This window comes from Hyperolius riggenbachi, chromosome 4 (assembly GCF_040937935.1).
Source record: "Hyperolius riggenbachi isolate aHypRig1 chromosome 4, aHypRig1.pri, whole genome shotgun sequence".
NCBI lineage: Eukaryota > Metazoa > Chordata > Amphibia > Anura > Hyperoliidae > Hyperolius > Hyperolius riggenbachi.
In genome coordinates, this window is record NC_090649.1 from 4,558,413 (window position 1) to 4,578,559 (window position 20,147).

Genomic DNA, 20,147 nt, shown 5'->3' on the forward strand with positions numbered 1-20,147 from the left:
CCCAATATGCAGGGCCGGCCCGCTCATGAGGCGGGGTGAAACTTTTGCCTCAGGCGGCAAATTTCTAGGGGCGGCATCCGCCCATTGGTGGGTGCGGGGAGCCGGCCGCCCAGCTGGAGGGTTAGCGGGCAGGACGGGGGTATTGGGCCTAGCGGCGGGAAGGGGGGTCGGACCCCCCCTCCCTCGCCTGGGTCCTCCGTCCTCCGCTCCCCTCCAGCCTTAAATAGATAAGAAGCGCAACTCGTAAGAGGCAGTGGGCGGGGAGGACTCACCTCTTCCTCGCTCGATCCAGCGTGCGCTCCACTGACATCACTTCCTGCAGCGCCGCCCACTGTATTGTAAGTGGACGGCGCTGCAGGAAGAGACGTCAGTGGAGCGCACGCTGGATCGAGCGAGGAAGAGGTGAGTCCTCCCCGCCCACTGCCTCTTACGAGTTGCGCTTCTTATATATTTAAGACTGGAGGGGAGCGGAGGACGGGGGACCCAGGCGAGAGAGGGGGGGTCCGACCCCCCTCCCCGCCGCTAGGCCCAATACCCCTGTCCTGCCCGATACCCCTCCAGCTCGGCGGCGGTGGTGGGGGGAGGGGGGGGCGGCGGCGGCGGCATTTTTTCCTCAGGCGGCAGAAAGTCTAGGGCCGGCCCTGCCAATATGGATCCCTAGTGGCAGCTAATATGCATCAGATGTCTGATAACACGTGGATGTTTTAGTAAAGAGGTGAGAGAAGGAGATCGGCGTGACTTATGGATGTTGGTGTGACTCAAATGTAATGTATAAAACCTGAAAAGAAGTTCAGACTGACCAAGTTTTACTCGGGCAAAATGTTTTCTGCAATCATCACAAAGCTATACAAAATATCGGAGACTGGCTCTAGCTACAGCCTCAGCTGTATTACAGTAAATGACTTTTATTTTATTTAATAAGACAGCCTCCTATTTTCTGGCAGAGAGGAACTCTCGGCTGTTCAGCTCTGGTCTCAGAAGGATGATATAACATTTAGGTAGGAATATACAACTCAGAAGTCCAGAACTTGAGGCCAAGATGGCGAATATCTGGACAGCCACCGTGTACTTCCCTTTGGTGCTCAGGTAGGCTGGGATAAAGGAGACCCAGACACAGCAGAAGACCAGCATGCTGAAGGTGATCAGTTTGGCCTCATTAAAGTTGCCAGGGAGGTTCCTTGCCAGGAAAGCTGCCAAGAAACTTGTCAGAGCCAGGAAGCCCATGAAACCAAGACTCATGTAGAAGAATAATTTTTGTCCTTCGTTACACTCAAATATTAGCTTGTGGTTGTCTATCTCTGTGTTCATCACTGGAAAAGGAGGTGAACTGTGAAGCCACCATGAACAAATGCTGATCTGAAGAGCTGTACAGAGCCCTACAACATTACGCGGGATTGCTGGGCCCACCCATTTTCTTAGTGGACTGTCCAGTCTGGTGGCTTTGAAGGCAAGAATCACCATGATTGTCTTGGCTAAAACTGAGGAAATACTGATGGAGAAGACCACGCTGAAGAACGTTTGTCTTATGAGACAGCTGATTGTGGTTGGTTGACCAATGAACACCAAGCAGCAGAGAAAGCAGAGAATGAGCAACACCAGGAGGATGTAGCTCAGCTCCCTATTGGTGGCTTTGATGAGTGGTGTTTCCTGATATTTCATGAACAGGATTAGGATGCAGAGTGTGAGGATAGAGAAGATGACAACCACTATCACCAATATTATGCCCAATGGTTCAGTGTAAGATAAGAACTCGATTACTCTTGGTACACACTTGTCTCTCCCCTCATTGGACCACTGATGTGAGGGACATCTGGAGCACTCGCTGGAATCTGAAAAAAAATGAAGAATAGATTTACAGTACTCAGAAAAAACATGTTTAGCATATGGAATCATTGCGGCTGGGATGAGCTATTGGTGGTGGGCCAGTTAAAGTGAACCTCCGAACTAAAAATCGACTCAGCAGCACTGAAAAGGCCGGGTGTTTCTTTAACAGTTTCACAGCATCAGAACTTTGTTTCTCTTATACAAGCCTCATTTTTAGCTGCACAGAAGAAAACTGCCTGGGCTTTTTTCCCCTGATGCTGTGCAAAGCATGATGGGATTTCTGATTTTGTTTTTCTCGTTTTGCTGTTTTGGTGCAATTTTTTTTTTTACATTTTGAATTTGACATTTGAAGCCTAGTGTGTGCAGCTGGGAGGTGTTATCAGGACACAGGACAGTTGGAACTGTGTCTTATGCTCCTTGTCACCTCCTTTCAACCAAAAAGATGGCTGCCCCCATGACAAAGATGGCAGCCCCCATGAATCACAAACATTTGCCTGTTCTTTTAAAACAGGGTGGGTAAGAGATTATATTACCTATCTATTCTAATTAACATAAGTAATGTAACTTGACAGTATGTTTGTTTAGGCTGAAGTTCCCCTTTACTGTCATAGACTATCTGTGGTACTGCTGAGGAATGGCCAATGAGCTTCAAGTGATACATCTCATTCATCCTTGGTGGAAGATATCTTTAATGTATCTGTTTTTGCTCTACTATTAGCACAGATGGGAATACCTGGAGGCCTGAAGCCACATTTCCGGGATTCCTCAAACAAACAAACATTTATAGAAGGAGAAAACTGGTCAGCTTTAGGTTATGATCCTGCACATGAGAGCCACATCTTAAAAGGCACCCCCTAGAAGGGAAACAGAACCCTCTGGACTTTAAGTTTGCCCCGGGGTAATCACCCCAACAGATATGAATGCATTAGATACACAATATGGCAATTCCGACCATTGCTAATTGTCACCACATGGTTTGGCGTGGGCACATGACCATTATGTGGTACCTGTGGCATTGGTCACCTCTCCCACAGAACAAGGAACACAGTCATAGCAGCAGATGGGTGATCCGTGCCGAGGGGCTCTCCTGTGGCCGGGCCCACAGCTGTCACTGCAGACAGACACCGGAACCTGGAGAGGAAATAAACAGAGTCGATGGAAAAGGTAGCAGCAGGTTGGCACTACAGCCAAAAGACATTCATATTGAGCTGTGCAAAATGGTGGTATGCCACATGTCCTCTATAATGGATGCTCACAGCCAGGGTTGCTCAGCAGGACCCTGAATGCGAAGTTTCCCCGAAAAATTCGGGTGTTTTTTAGGTTTGCCGCATGCGAACCCGAACCCGAATGCTGCGATTCCTTGCCGAACCCGAATACGAAGCATGCCGAATGCGCGCGCTGGAATTCGGCCAGATGGAGCTGTGGGTTCGGTTTCGGCTTCAGGATTCGGGGATGACGTGATTGGGCCAATCAGAAGTCCTCCTGCCGAGGAGCTGGCAACCCTAGCAACCAATCAGAGGAGGGGAGCCTGGCCCTCCCCTCCTCTATATAGGGCGGTGGCCATGTTGCGGAGCCACGCACTTGTGTGACTGCTGCTGGTAATGAGAGATTCTCCAGTGCTGTGCTGTGTCTGAGCAAGTGCTTTTCACTGCTAAACCTAGCGTTTTGCTTCCTAAACACCTCCTAAACACATTTATTGTTGTCTTATATAGTTAGCTAGTATTTTGATTGTTTTTAGTCAGCTAGTGTATAGTGTATACTGTGCTAGGCTAGTGTTAGTCTGTGTGCAGGCTAGGCCTGCTAGTGCTAGCCTAGGTAGCCTTGGCCTACTACTAGCTTAGGTAGGTTAGGGATTCTAGTTAGTTGTGTACTAGTAGTACTAGTTTAGTTAATCATTACTGCTGCAGTCTGTTACTTTATTAATTTCAGTACTGTGTTAGTTAGTTACTGACTGTGAGTGACAGGTCACCACCAGCATCCATTGTGAGTGACCTGACCTGTGACTGTCTGTCACCTCACCTGCCCGAGCCTATTGATTGATTGCGTCTGACCGTGTGTGACCGTTATTAATTGTCACCGATTGTCTGCCGCACGACTCACTTGTAGCGTAGTACGCTCGGTGTTTCTTAGTTACCTGCATGCGTGCATACTACTAGTGTCTACTGTCTACTACTATACTACTAGTCTACTAGTCTAGTACCCGTTCACTAATTTTTTTTTTCAATTTTACTGTGTGATTTTATTCTCATCTGTAGTGTGTGTAATAAATAAGAGTTACAACACATACAGGCCACCACCAGCATCCGTTGTGAGTGACCTGTGACTGTCTGTCGCCTCACCTGCCCGAGCCTATTGATTGATTGCGTCTGACCGTGTGTGACCGTTATTAATTGTCACCGATTGTCTGCCGCATGACTTACTTGTAGCGTAGTACGCTAGGTGTTTCTTAGTTACCTGCGTGCGTGCATACTACTAGTGTCTACTACTGTACTACTAGTCACCACCAAGTCACCACCAACACAGACTTTATTAAAGTTTACACCCTTTCCCGCCCTCTTCTACTTTTTTTTTTACTGTATTTGTATAGTGCACAATGACTGGCAGAGGTAGAGGTAGAGGGCGAGGCACCACCAGGAGAGGAAGCGCCATTGCAGGAGCCACTGCCAGCAGCAGCAGGTCTGGGACTGGTGCGCCGCCAGCAGGGCCGGCCCTAGACTATTTGCCGCCTGAGGTGGGGGGCGCGCTCTGGGGGGCCGCCGAGCTGGAGGGGTAGCTGGCAGGACGGGGGTATTGGGCCTAGCGGGGGGGAGGGGGTCGTACCCCCCCTCCCTCGCCTGGGTCCACCGAACTGCGCTACCCTCCAGCCTTAAATACAAGCAGCCGCTATGTGTAAGAGGCACGGGCGGGTAGGACTCACCTCTTCCTCGTTCCAAGCGTGCGCTCCACTGACGTCACTTCCTGCAGCATTGCAGGAAGTGACGTCAGTGGAGCGCACGCTTGGAACGAGGAAGAGGTGAGTCCTACCCGCCCGTGCCTCTTACACATAGCGGCTGCTTGTATTTAAGGCTGGAGGGGAGCGGAGCACGGGGGACCCAGGCGAGGGAGGGGGGGTACGACCCCCCTCCCCGCCGCTAGGCCCAATACCCCCGTCCTGCCAGCTACCCCTCCAGCTCGGCGGCCGGCTCCCCGCACCCACGGACGGGCGGGTGCCGCCCCTGGAATTTTGCCGCCTGAGGCAAAAGTTTCACCCCGCCTCATGAGCGGGCCGGCCCTGGCCGCCAGCCACTGACCACAGGGAGGAGGGAGCAGAGGCGCAGCGTGTTGCGCCCATCTTTGAGACGGGTCGTCGTCCACGGCCCATTGGGGAGAGTCAGGTGCAGGCTGTGGTGGAAATGATGGCGGGGCAGGAAGCCACCTTTTCCAGCCAGGCCTCCAGCAGCAGCGAGAATAGTGCCATCAGCACTCCTGTCCACAGCAGGCCTCCACCAGCGCTTGAGGCCATGGTCACGGTGACCCCATCGACCAGCCTGCCCTCAATGAGCACGCTCTTCTCCCCTGAGACTGTGGAGAAGTATGAGTTGGAGATGATGGGGCCATGCAAGGAGGAGGAAGAGTTACAGGTGCAGAAGTTTGTTGTTGGCGCTGAGGAGGAGGGACGTGATGCAGGGGATGTTGGGGTAGAGGAGTTGGTTGAGTCGGGGCTCACAGGATTTGTTTGGGGTTGATGATGATGACTTGATAGATCCTTCATATGTGCCACCAGTACCACCAGCACAGTTGGTTGAAGGCAGCTCATCATCGGAGGAGGAGGCGTCTCTGGCGCAGAGGCACGGCAGCAGCAAGGCGGGCAGCACAGGGCGTGGAAGGCAGGAGCCACAGCCTACTGCTTCAGTCGCTACCACCACTCGCAGCAAAACTCTAACTACAACCAAAAAGGCACAATCCTCCAAGGGCTCCCAAAAACCCCAGCCCTCAAGCGCAAAGAGCAGGTTGAAGTTCCCAGTCTGGCGGTACTTCACCAAGTGCCCAGTGGACCCGACCCGTGCAATTTGCAACAGTTGCAATCTCAGTCTCAGCAGAGGTCGCGATATCCACAAATTGAGTACCTCGTGCCTGCAGACCCACTTACAGAGCAGACATTTTGAGGACTTTAATGAGTTGGAGAAGCTTATGCAAAGTGGTGCAGGCAGTGGTCAGAGCCAGACAGCCACTGCACAGATTTCAGCAGCAGCAGCCGACCCTCCTGCCCATCCAGCAGCAGCAGCAGCGGCAGCAGCAGCAGCAGGAGCACAGCAGCAACTCAACAGCCCCCCCCCCCCCCCCGGGGCAGCCAGTCCTCAGTGGCCTCATCAGCTCCCTCCACAGTGGCCTCCTCATCCTCCCGTGCAGGCAAACGCCGCCAGACCCTGCTCAGCGAAGCATTCCCCGGTGTGACCAAGGTGCTGCCTCCCGCCCACAGGCGCATCCGGTTGCTGAACGGGTTGCTTGCCCGGGCCATGTGCACTCAGCTCCTGCCATATTCCTTTGTGCAGGAGGGGAGTGACATCAGAGCGCTGCTGCAGGTTGGGATCCCGGAGTGGCAAGTCCCCAGCCGCCACTATTTTTCCCGCAGGGCGATCCCAGCACTGCACCGCTCTGCCATGGAGAACGTGGGCCGCGCGCTGGATCACGCTGTCAGTGTGCGGATCCACATAACCATGGATTCCTGGAGCAGCAGGTTTGGGAAAGAGCGCTATCTGTCCTTTACGGCCCACTGGGTCAGCCTGGTGGAAAGCCCGAGCGAGGAAGCAGCAGGTCCATCCTTGGGCACAGCAGCACCAGTTGCCCACTACGTGGTGCCACCGCGCGGGGTCAGGGGAGAAGCAGCAGCTCCCACCACCAAGCGATCCCGTCTCTCCAGCAGCGTGAAGGCCCGCCACTGCCAAGCGCTGCTCGAGATGAAAAGCCTGGGGAAACACTCCTTGACGGCAACTAACATGCTCCGGTACCTCAGGGAGCAGGAGAGGACGTGGCTGACCCCCAGAGGCCTCACTGTGGGATTGGTGGTGTCCGACAATGCCGCCAACCTGCTGTCTGCCATCAGCAGTGGAGACTTGCTCCATTTCCCTTGCTTGGCCCACGTCCTGAACCTGGTGGTGCAAAAGTTCATGCGCACCTACCTGGGGATGGAGGAGCTGTTAGAAGCGGCACGGAAAATTGTGCGCACTTTCCGTCGCTCAGCAGCTGCCGCAGCAAAACTGGCAGGCATACAGCAGCAGGAGGGCCTGCCACGACACCGCCTTATCATAGATGTGCCAACTCGCTGGAACTCCACCCTGGCGATGTTGGAGCGGCTGGTTGAGCAGAGGAGGGCTGTCAACCGGTACATCTATTATGCCACTGTCGCCGGCACCGGCAGCAGAAGCAGCACCACACTCCAGCTCCTCACCAACGCGCAATGGGGGCAGATGCAGCAGGTCCGCTTGGTGTTGGCTCCCTTCCTGCAGGGAACCAACCTGGTGAGTGAACAACGGGCTTCCCTCTGCCAGTGGGTGCCCTTTGTTTGTCTGCTGGACAGGGCACTTGGCGATTTGGTGGATTTGGGAGAGGAGGCCCTGAAGCAGCTGGAACAGCAGCCGCCTGTGCAGTCCACTGCTCTGCAGGTATTTGAGTCCCTGGAGGAGGAGGAGGAGGAGGAGTTGGAGGTGCTGGACGTTGCTGCTGGGGGGGAACATCGGAGCGCAGCAGCAGTGGTGCGAGGGTGGAGAGAGGAAGAAGAGTCTCAGGGGCAAGAGGAGGAGGACGCTGACCCTGATGTCTCTGTTAGACGGTCCACCCTGTTCCCCATGGCAGCGCACAGACCCCAGGGTCAAGCGGATGCAAGCGAGGGAGGACGCCTGCATCAGCATGATCCTGGACCCACGGCTGAGGGGGAGGTGGGATCAGTTTCTGCCTGCCAGAGACCGTGAGCAGCGAGCAAGGGAGTTGCAGGAGATCCTTGTTCGGCGACTGGAGGAAGCCTTCCCCCCGCCTTCCACTCCCTCCCTCTGTCCCTGTCCAGCAGCCAGCAGCACAGCAGCAGGTGCCTGCGGCCAGCAGCAGCATCAGGCGCCCAGGAGACCTTCTGTCATTGACGCAGGCGTTCTACATGAAGGTACAGCAGCCGAGAGAGGAGGTGCGGGCAGCAGCCACCTTCGGTGAGAGTCACAGCCAGCGCATGATCCGGATGGTGGCCGACTACATGGGGTCCTTCAGTGGGCTTGACACCGGCAGCGAAGAGCCTGTGGACCCCATGGAGTACTGGGTGGAGTGCTTGCACATCTGGAGGGAGCTTGCACAGTACGCCCTGGAGGTATTGTCTTGCCCCCCTTCCAGCGTGCTGTCTGAGAGGTGCTTCAGTGCGGCCGGTGGCGTGGTCACCGAGAAGCGCTCTCGTCTGTCCACAGAGGGCGTGGACAGACTGACATTTTTGAAGATTAACCAGGCCTGGATAGAAGGCACGTTCCTGGCACCTGTTGTCGGCGAAAGGAGGACATGAGGTGCCTGCCTGGGAATTACAATACATTGCCTGCTGCCTGCCATACGTGACGACTCCTCCTGCTGGCCTGCTGCATTGATTTACCTATGAATTTATTTATGTATTTATTTATTGTATTTCTACCGGACTCCTGCTGCTGCTGCTGGCCTGCTGCATTGATTTACCTATGAATTTATTTATGTATTTATTTATTTATTGTATTTCTACCGGACTCCTCCTCCTCCTGCTGGCCTGCTGCATTGATTTACCTATGAATTTATTTATGTATTTATTTATTGTATTTCTACCGGACTCCTGCTGCTGGCCTGCTGCATTGATTTACCTATGAATTTATTTATGTATTTATTTATTGTATTTCTACCGGACTCCTCCTCCTCCTGCTGCAGGCCTGTTGCATTGATTTACCTATGAATTTATTTATGTATTTATTTATTGTATTTCTACCGGACTCCTCCTCCTCCTGCTGGCCTGCTGCATTGATTTACCTATGAATTTATTTATGTATTAATTTATTGTATTTCTACCGGACTCCTGCTGCTGCTGCTGGCCTGCTGCATTGATTTACCTATGAATTTATTTATGTATTTATTTATTGTATTTCTACCGGACTCCTGCTGCTGCTGCTGCAGGCCTGCTGCATTGATTTACCTATGAATTTATTTATGTATTTATTTATTGTATTTCTACCAGACTACTCCTCCTCCTGCTGGCCTGCTGCATTGATTTACCTATGAATTTATTTATGTATTTATTTATTGTATTTCTACCAGACTACTCCTCCTCCTGCTGGCCTGCTGCATTGATTTACCTATGAATTTATTTATGTATTTATTTATTGTATTTCTACCGGACTCCTTCTCCTCCTGCTGGCCTGCTGCATTGATTTACCTATGAATTTATTTATGTATTTATTTATTGTATTTCTACCTGACTCCTCCTACTGCTGCTGGCCTGCTGCATTGATTTACCTATGAATTTATTTATGTATTTATTTATTGTATTTCTACCTGACTGCTGCTGCTGCTGCTGGCCTGCTGCATTGATTTACCTATGAATTTATTTATGTATTTATTGTATTTCTATCTGACTCCTGCTGCTGCTGGCCTGTTGCATTGATTTACCTATGAATTTATTTATGTATTTATTGTATTTCTACCGGACTCCTCCTCCTCCTGCTGACCTGCTGCATTGATTTACCTATGAATTTATTTATGTATTTATTTATTTATTGTATTTCTACCGGACTCCTCCTCCTCCTGCTGGCCTGCTGCATTGATTTACCTATGAATTTATTTATGTATTTATTTATTTATTGTATTTCTACCGGACTCCTCCTCCTCCTGCAGGCCTGCTGCATTGATTTACCTATGAATTTATTTATGTATTTATTTATTTATTGTATTTCTACCGGACTCCTGCTGCTGCTGGCCTGCTGCATTGATTTACCTATGCATTAATTTATGTATTTATTTATTTATTGTATTTCTACCGGACTCCTCCTCCTCCTGCTGGCCTGCTGCATTGATTTACCTATGAATTTATTTATGTATTTATTTATTGTATTTCTACCGGACTCCTCCTCCTCCTGCTGCAGGCCTGCTGCATTGATTTACCTATGAATTTATTTATGTATTTATTTATTGTATTTCTACCGGACTCCTCCTCCTCCTCCTGCTGGCCTGCTGCATTGATTTACCTATGAATTTATTTATGTATTTATTTATTGTATTTCTACCGGACTCCTCCTCCTCCTGCTGGCCTGCTGCATTGATTTACCTATGAATTTATTTATGTATTTATTAATTTATTGTATTTCTACCGGACTCCTCCTCCTCCTGCTGGCCTGCTGCATTGATTTACCTATGAATTTATTTATGTATTTATTTATTTATTTATTTATTGTATTTCTACCGGACTCCTCCTCCTCCTGCTGGCCTGCTGCATTGCTTTACCTATGAATTTATTTATGTATTTATTTATTTATTGTATTTCTACCGGACTCCTCCTCCTCCTGCTGGCCTGCTGCATTGATTTACCTATGAATTTATTTATGTATTTATTTATTGTATTTCTACCGGACTCCTCCTCCTCCTGCTGGCCTGCTGCATTGATTTACCTATGAATTTATTTATGTATTTATTGTATTTCTAAAGCGGCAACATATTACACTGCGCTCATTTTCATCCTGCTGCTGTCAGTGGTCCTACCACCAGGGTCCTCACTATGCATTGCCTGCTGTCAGTGCCACACGTCACTCCACCTCCTCCTGCTGCTGTTGTATTTATCCTGCTGCTGTCAGTGGTCCCACCACCAGGGTCCACACTATGCATTGCCTGCTGCCAGTGCCACACGTCACTCCACCTCCTCCTGCTGCTGTTGTATTTATCCTGCTGCTGTCAGTGGTCCCACCACCAGGGTCCACACTATGCATTGCCTGCTGCCAGTGCCACACGTCACTCCATCTCCTCCTGCTGCTGTTGTATTTATCCTCCTGCTGTCAGTGGTCCCACCGCCAGAGTCCACACTATGTATTGCCTGCTGCCAGTGCCACACGTCACTCCACCTCCTCCTGCTGCTGTTGTATTTATCCTGCTGCTGTCAGTGGTCCCACCACCAGGGTCCACACTATGCATTGCCTGCTGTCAGTGCCACACGTCACTCCTCCTCCTGCTGCTGTTGTATTTATCATCCTGCTGTCAGTGGTCCCACCGCCAGAATCCACACTATGTATTGCCTGCTGCCAGTGCCACACGTCACTCCACCTCCTCCTGCTGCTGTTGTATTTATCCTGCTGCTGTCAGTGGTCCCACCACCAGGGTCCACACTATGCATTGCCTGCTGTCAGTGCCACACGTCACTCCTCCTCCTACTGCTGCTGTTGTATTTATCCTGCTGCTGTCAGTGTGGTCCCACCGCCAGGGTCCACACTATGCATTGCCTGCTGTCAGTGCCACACGTCACTCCACCTCCTCCTGCTGCTGTTGTATTTATCCTGCTGCTGTCAGTGGTCCCATCACCAGGGTCCACACTATGCATTGCCTGCTGCCAGTGCCACACATCACTCCACCTCCTCCTGCTGCTGTTGCATTTATCCTGCTGCTGTCAGTGGTCCCACCACTGACAGCAGCAGGAAAATTTGCGATCGCGCACCATGCACTCTTTTGTGAATCAGCACTCTTTTGTGAATCAAGCCCCATGACTTATTTAATGTGAATTTGTGGAGAAACGTTTATGGAATGAGACTTGGGCCTAGGGCGTACATTTTTACCTCCCTTTCCTATCTCATTAAGCTCCTCCCTTTGGCTGGCTGTCACCGTTTGTAGTCATGTGATCCAGGTGACAGGATTAGTGGGCACCAGTCTTGTAATAAGTTGCCAATAGGAGTAGCTTAGTAAGGTAGGAAGGGGTGGAGACAATTAGGACTCCACACACCGTTGGCAGCTGATTCACTTTTTAGGCTGTACCTGTACCTACCTGTTCAGTAAGCCAGCACCTATTCAGTAGGAGACCTTGGGCAAGTCTCCCCAACACTGCTACTGCCTATAGAGTGTGCCCTAGTGGCTGCAGCTCTGGCGCTTTGAGTCCGCCAAGAGAAAAGTGCGATATAAATGTTCTGTGTTTGTGTTTGCTATTCTTAACCGGTTTTGGATCGGCAGTTTATTATTCGGTTTTGAGAAGGAAGTCAGTGGTAGAAGGAGGGGTTCTTTATAATAACAGCAACTGAGATGGGAAGTGTCTCACTCCAGGACTTGGTAACAACTAAAATAATAACAAGATGGGTAGCCCTCCAACACCATATGGCCTCTGCATTCATGGCTACTGAGGTCAGCATTTCTGGGCACAGCTAATTGATCTAATTGGTGGAAGGAAATGTCTATCAAGCAAAGTTGTTTGGTCTTCTGGGAGATGTTTTGGAGCAGAAATTGGAAGAAATTGAGGACTGGAGAAGAAACATAATTTCCGGTTTCTGGGTGGGAATTGACAATTCTGATTATGGTAACTGGAATTTTTCCTACAGACAATGACATATTTGTTGCCTTTACAATTAACATTAAAATACGTAAATGCCATAAACGCCAATGCTAAGCAATTTATGAGCAAAAGACACCTTTCTGATGACCATTCTTCCATCACTGACAATTTTATAGTAACAACCGCAAGGCAACAATTTAGAAATTAAGGGCCTGATTCACAAAGCGGTGCTAACAGTTAGCACGCTAGTGAAAAGCCCTTTATCACGCCTAAACTCAGTTTAGGCATGATAAGTTTAGGCGTGATAAGTTTAGGTGTGATAAGTTTAGGTGTGATAGGTGTGATAAGTTTAGGTGTGATAAGTTTTTAGGCGTGATAAGTTTAAGCACCAACTGGGTTAGCACCGCAGTGCACAGCTGATCAAAAGTTTTGCGCTAGCAAAGTCTGGTGCACTTTGCATAGAGTTTAATGGTGCTGATTTGCGTGCGGGACTTTGCGCGCGATCTAAACTTATCTAAACTTATCATGCCTAAACTTATCATGCCTAAACTTATCATGCCTAAACTTATCATGCCCAAACTGAGTTTAGGCATGATAAAAATGGTTATCACGCCTAAAGTCTTTAACTGGGTTATCACCGCTTTGTGAATCGAGCCCTAAAACTTGGGTCAGTGTAACTATGGTGATATTTATACAAAACCTATACAGCAAAGCCAATAAGAGGGTGTAACGATTTGTGTCAGCAAGGATCAGAATTCTGATTATTAGGTGATCTGCAGTATCACCAATAATGTAGATATATATCTGATTATATGGTGATCTGCAGAATCACCTATAATACTGGTATATCAGAAGCTGATGTGACAACAAATAGTAATGAGTGTTTGGTGCAACAGTAATACTGATAGGTTTAACAATACCTCACCAGAGGAGCTGGTGGGTACTATCAGTACAGCCCTCACCAGAGTCAAGGGCCCTCCGGTGAGAGTAGAGTGGTCAGACAGATCGGGTTTGGCAACAGACAGACAGATGCAGTACAAAATCGGAAGGCAGAGACAGGAAGATATAAACAGGCAGGGTAGGCAACAAGATCAGATGGGCAGAGGTACAGAATCACTGAGCAGGAGAGTGGTCAGGATGAGCCAGAGTCATACACAAATAATAACACAGTAAAGTAATATCGTTAAGGCTATCAAACAATTCCTATCTTGTGTGAAATCCCCGGTTTCCTCCCGGATCAAAGCACACCGGAACTATCTAAAGGTCTGAGCGCTAACACGAAGTATTCGCAACAGCAGACAAGTTGTGAGTGATACAGCTAGGCTTATGAAGCAGAGGAGACCCTTCTGGCATGCCCCCTCCTATCAACCAATGAGGAGCGGCGAGCGGCTCCTCTGACGTCAGCCGACCGGCCGGTCAGCTGACGCGCCTCCTCCCCGCATAAAGGTCCTGTCTGCGCACGCGACAAAGCAACCCTATGTGCAACTGACAGACCCGTCCTCGGCGTGCTAGACGCCTGAGGCCCGGATACACTGCTAGACAGGAAACTGGAGGCAGCTACGGTGGTAGCGCTGTTCACCGCAGCTGCCTCTCCAACGTTTGTTACAGAGGGACATTAGAAGACGGGGTGGGATGGGGTGAGGGGATTTCCTTCCTGTGGGGGACATGTAGGAGCTGTGGTGAGGACAGAGTGATCCCCAAACGATGATGTCTAGTGGAGGATCCAGAGAGTCGTATGCAGAATAAAGCAGCCTGACTGGTGGTGCAGTGGCGATATTCACCTGTAAGAAGTGATGGTTCCACCGGATGGTGCTAATGTTCAGGGTGACCTTCTCCCCAGATAGGGCCTCTGGGTCAAACCTCCCCACTTTCTCCAGGTTGAAGCTGTTGTTGAGGATCTGAACGTTCATAATATCATAAGATGCTGGCAGGTCACCCTCCGCGTTGAACCTCAGCAGCTCCTCAGACTTGGTGTGGAAACTGGTCCTCTTGAGGTAGCGGAGCACCTGAGTCAGATATGTGACAAAAGTTAGTCAGACTTTGGCTTCTTATTTTTGCGTTCAAAGTTTAATATCAGTAAAAAATAAATACATTTAAGAAAAGTGTGATAAGGGGGATGTTATCACCAGGCTATGTACCATTCTATAACTTCCACAGCTTCTTTTCCAGGCAGTTAGTGGGAAATCTCTCCAGCAGTGACAGAGACAGCAATAAATACAACACTGTGTGGTTTTTTTTGAATTGTGTTTTAGAGTTACAATCCTTTGTTGCTGTTTTACATTTTCTGTCTCAGGACTGAATGTTTTCAAATTAAAACTACAAAACTCGACAGAGATCCAAGGAACAGGGAACAACCGGGCTTTTCATTTCTCCAGGGGGACACAGATAGGAATAAAACACACAAGTTGTTATTCACCTCTTCTTCCTGCATTATTCAAAACTAATATATATATAAAACCTCCCTGGCGATATGTTTATTTCTGGATTTTAGTGTCTAAAAGGGGCTCCATTTTTTTCACATGCTTTTAGACCCTAAAATCAGGAAAAAATAATCTGCGCCAGCCCTGCATGTTACTCACCTCCCCTGGGCTCCAGCGCTGCAGTTCTCCCTCTGTCCTCCGGGTGGCACTGTCCCCCTATAGTGAGAACACCATCTGTCATCATGACGACAAACGGCGATCTCACCCGAGGGATGCAGAGACTTCGAGGACAGGAAGAAGAATGTTTATTGGACGTGTTGCAAGCCTCGCTATGGAGCACTTCCTCCTGCAAGCCAGAAAGAGGAAGTGCTCCATAGTGAGGCTCACAATACCTCCATTAGGATGCTTGTGAGCTTGTTGAAATGCTGGGCGAACAGCGGCATTATGGGTAATTAACCCTGCCGCATCTAGCCGCTCAGCTGGGGCAATTAAAGCTCATTTGAATCACGAGTTATCACCATGGTTACCCGTGATTAATCTGTGACGAGCAGCCCTGCTGCCGGCGTCTGGATCCGGGGAGGTGAGTTGAAACGCCCGCTGTGCTGCACTGTCTCTGCATACCTCCCGCCAGCTCCCCCAAGTCAGTTACCGCCAAGAGGGTTAAGCAGGAATTAGTATTTATTGATGAACACATTGGGAGCCAGTTTAAAACATTTTGAAAAATACCAATTATTAAAAACATAAGAGTCAACTGTCATTATTTACTAACCAAACCCTAATTTAATTTGGTGTACTAATACATTAATATAAAAAAATGACATTTTTATATTCTTTTTTGTTGTTGTTCTCGATTTCCTGAAATACTTGTAAGGGCTGGTGCCCACCAGCAGAGCTTTTCTGAGCGCTTTGTGATTTTAAAAGCTCTTGCTAATGTTATCCTATGTGTGTGTTCTCACTGGAGCGATGTGATTTCATAAAAGTCCCCCATAACATTGCATTAGCGAGAGCTTTTAAAATCTCTTGCATTTAAAAAGCTCTTGTGGTGTGCACCAGCCCTCATTCTCAGTTTTGATTTGATTTTGTTGGATTATTGGCAACAGAACTTTTCAACTGTCCCTCACCATCTTTGATTTAGTGTCTGTCTAGTTTTACTACAAAAAAAAACAGAAAAAAAATATAAAACATTGCCACAGCTGCCTGCTGGTTTGCCTGGAAATCTAATTTGCATAGCGCATATTGCATAACTTGAAGCCAAAAGCACAGAGGCTTGAGAAGAGTTCTCAGGACCTCTCAGCTATATTTCCATGACCCTCTCCAGTCACCCCCTGGAGTCCAGGAAACAAAAGTAGACCCAGAATCCCTATGTGTGCATGTGGATGATTGTGCATGTTGTCAGGCTTGGGGTGTGGTGATATAGGGAACCACGGACAATTGTGGAGACCCAGAAATTGGATATATATGATTCTATATGATTCCATGATTCAGTATGGCATAAGGCTTGATGGAGGCGTTATGGAGACCTAGAGCCACCATGTATGGAGCTGTATGATCCTCTATGTGGTGAGGTTACAGGGAGTAGTGATGGGAGGAGCCAGGGTAAGTAATGTAGACCCAGAGCCACCATGTATGGAGCTGTATGATCCTCTATGTGGTGAGGTTACAGGGAGTAGTGATGGGAGGAGCCAGGGTAAGTAATGTACACCCAGAACCACCATGTATGGAGCTGTATGATCCTCTATGTGGTGAGGTTACAGGGAGTAGTGATGGGAGGAGCCAGGGTAAGTAATGTAGACCCAGAGCCACCATGTATGGAGCTGTATGATCCTCTATGTGGTGAGGTTACAGGGAGTAGTGATGGGAGGAGCCAGGGTAAGTAATGTAGACCCAGAACCACCATGTATGGAGCTGTATGATCCTCTGTGGTGAGGTTACAGGGAGTAGTGATGGGAGGAGCCAGGGTAAGTAATGTAGACCCAGAGCCACCATGTATGGAGCTGTATGATCCTGTATGTGGTGAGGATACAGGGAGTAGGGATGGGAGGAGCCAGGGTAAGTAATGTAGACCCAGAACCACCATGTATGGAGCTGTATGATCCTCTATGTGGTGAGGTTACAGGGAGTAGTGATGGGAGGAGCCAGGGTAAGTAATGTAGACCCAGAGCCGCCATGTATGGAGCTGTATGATCCTCTATGTGGTGAGGTTACAGGGAGTGGTGATGGGAGGAGCCAGGGTAAGTATTGTAGACCCAGAGCCGCCATGTATGGAGCTGTATGATCCTCTATGTGGTGAGGTTACAGGGAGTGGTGATGGGAGGAGCCAGGGTAAGTAATGTAGACCCAGAGCCACCATGTATGGAGCTGTATGATCCTCTATGTGGTGAGGTTACAGGGAGTAGTGATGGGAGGAGCCAGGGTAAGTAATGTAGACCCAGAGCCACCATGTATGGAGCTGTATGATCCTCTATGTGGTGAGGTTACAGGGAGTAGTGATGGGAGGAGCCAGGGTAAGTAATGTACACCCAGAGCCACCATGTATGGAGCTGTATGATCCTCTATGTGGTGTGGTTACAGGGAGTAGTGATGGGAGGAGCCAGGGTAAGTAATGTAGTCCCAGAGCCACCATGTATGGAGCTGTATGATCCTCTATGTGGTGAGGTTACAGGGAGTAGTGATAGGAGGAGCCAGGGTAAGTAATGTAGACCCAGAGCCGCCATGTATGGAGCTGTATGATCCTCTATGTGGTGAGGTTACAGGGAGTAGGGATGGGAGGAGCCAGGGTAAGTAATGTAGACCCAGAGCCGCCATGTATGGAGCTGTATGATCCTGTATGGGGTGTGGTTACAGGGAGTAGTGATGGGAGGAGCCAGGGTAAGTAATGTAGACCCAGAACCACCATGTATGGAGCTGTATGATCCTCTATGTGGTGAGGTTACAGGGAGTAGTGATGGGAGGAGCCAGGGTAAGTAATGTAGACCCAGAGCCACCATGTATGGAGCTGTATGATCCTCTATGTGGTGAGGTTACAGGGAGTAGTGATGGGAGGAGCCAGGGTAAGTAATGTAGACCCAGAGCCACCATGTATGGAGCTGTATGATCCTCTATGTGGTGAGGTTACAGGGAGTAGTGATGGGAGGAGCCAGGGTAAGTAATGTAGACCCAGAGCCACCATGTATGGAGCTGTATGATCCTCTATGTGGTGAGGTTACAGGGAGTAGTGATGGGAGGAGCCAGGGTAAGTAATGTAGGCCCAGAGCCACCATGTATGGAGCTGTATGATCCTCTATGTGGTGAGGTTACAGGGAGTAGTGATGGGAGGAGCCAGGGTAAGTAATGTAGGCCCAGAGCCACCATGTATGGAGCTGTATGATCCTCTATGTGGTGAGGTTACAGGTAGTGATGGGAGGAGCCAGGGTAAGTAATGTAGACCCAGAGCCACCATGTATGGAGCTGTATGATCCTCTATGTGGTGAGGTTACAGGGAGTAGTGATGGGAGGAGCCAGGGTAAGTAATGTAGACCCAGAGCCACCATGTATGGAGCTGTATAATCCTCTATGTGGTGAGGTTACAGGGAGTAGTGATGGGAGGAGCCAGGGTAAGTAATGTAGACCCAGAACCACCATGTATGGAGCTGTATGATCCTGTATGTGGTGAGGTTACAGGGAGTAGTGATGGGAGGAGCCAGGGTAAGTAATGTAGACCCAGAGCCACCATGTATGGAGCTGTATGATCCTCTATGTGGTGAGGTTACAGGGAGTAGTGATGGGAGGAGCCAGGGTAAGTATTGTAGACCCAGAGCCTCCATGTATGGAGCTGTATGATCCTCTATGTGGTGAGGTTACAGGGAGTAGTGATGGGAGGAGCCAGGGTAAGTAATGTAGACCCAGAGCCACCATGTATGGAGCTGTATGACCTCTATGTGGTGAGGTTACAGGGAGTAGTGATGGGAGGAGCCAGGGTAAGTAATGTAGACCCAGAGCCACCATGTATGGAGCTGTATGATCCTCTATGTGGTGTGGTTACAGGGAGTAGTGATGGGAGGAGCCAGGGTAAGTAATGTAGACCCAGAGCCGCCATGTATGGAGCTGTATGATCCTCTATGTGGTGAGGTTACAGGGAGTAGTGATGGGAGGAGCCATGGTAAGTAATGTAGACCCAGAGCCACCATGTATGGAGCTGTATGATCCTCTATGTGGTGAGGTTACAGGGAGTAGTGATGGGAGGAGCCAGGGTAAGTAATGTAGACCCAGAGCCACCATGTATGGAGCTGTATGATCCTCTATGTGGTGAGGTTACAGGGAGTAGTGATGGGAGGAGCCAGGGTAAGTAATGTAGACCCAGAGCCACCATGTATGGAGCTGTATGATCCTCTATGTGGTGAGGTTACAGGGAGTAGTGATGGGAGGAGCCAGGGTAAGTAATGTAGGCCCAGAGCCACCATGTATGGAGCTGTATGATCCTCTATGCGGTGAGGTTACAGGGAGTAGTGATGGGAGGAGCCAGGGTAAGTAATGTAGGCCCAGAGCCACCATGTATGGAGCTGTATGATCCTCTATGTGGTGAGGTTACAGGGAGTAGTGATGGGAGGAGCCAGGGTAAGTAATGTAGACCCAGAGCCACCATGTATGGAGCTGTATGATCCTCTATGTGGTGAGGTTACAGGGAGTAGTGATGGGAGGAGCCAGGGTAAGTAATGTAGGCCCAGAGCCACCATGTATGGAGCTGTATGATCCTCTATGCGGTGAGGTTACAGGGAGTAGTGATGGGAGGAGCCAGGGTAAGTAATGTAGGCCCAGAGCCACCATGTATGGAGCTGTATGATCCTCTATGTGGTGAGGTTACAGGGAGTAGGGATGGGAGGAGCCAGGGTAAGTAATGTAGACCCAGAGCCGCCATGTATGGAGCTGTATGATCCTGTATGGGGTGTGGTTACAGGGAGTAGTGATGGGAGGAGCCAGGGTAAGTAATGTAGACCCAGAACCACCATGTATGGAGCTGTATGATCCTCTATGTGGTGAGGTTACAGGGAGTAGGGATGGGAGGAGCCAGGGTAAGTAATGTAGACCCAGAGCCACCATGTATGGAGCTGTATGATCCTCTATGGGGTGAGGTTACAGGGAGTAGTGATGGGAGGAGCCAGGGTAAGTAATGTAGACCCAGAGCCACCATGTATGGAGCTGTATGATCCTCTATGTGGTGAGGTTACAGGGAGTAGTGATGGGAGGAGCCAGGGTAAGTAATGTAGGCCCAGAGCCACCATGTATGGAGCTGTATGATCCTCTATGTGGTGAGGTTACAGGGAGTAGTGATGGGAGGAGCCAGGGTAAGTAATGTAGACCCAGAGCCACCATGTATGGAGCTGTATGATCCTGTATGTGGTGAGGTTACAGGGAGTAGTGATGGGAGGAGCCAGGCT

General features: G+C 49.6%; 1 protein-coding gene across 1 annotated transcript in view; it reads right to left on the reverse strand.

Annotated features, from left to right (window-relative positions):
• Positions 1 to 930: 930 nt before the first annotated feature.
• The window catches only part of LOC137570294 (extracellular calcium-sensing receptor-like), a 97,077-nt gene continuing 77,860 nt past the window's right edge, over positions 931 to 20,147 (reverse strand). The window contains exons 4-6 of the mRNA XM_068278927.1: positions 14,095 to 14,319; positions 2,832 to 2,955; positions 931 to 1,829 (exon numbers count right to left, since the gene is read on the reverse strand). Coding sequence (XP_068135028.1) covers positions 931 to 1,829; positions 2,832 to 2,955; positions 14,095 to 14,319 — 1,248 coding nt within the window. The remainder of the gene's footprint in view (positions 1,830 to 2,831; positions 2,956 to 14,094; positions 14,320 to 20,147) is intronic.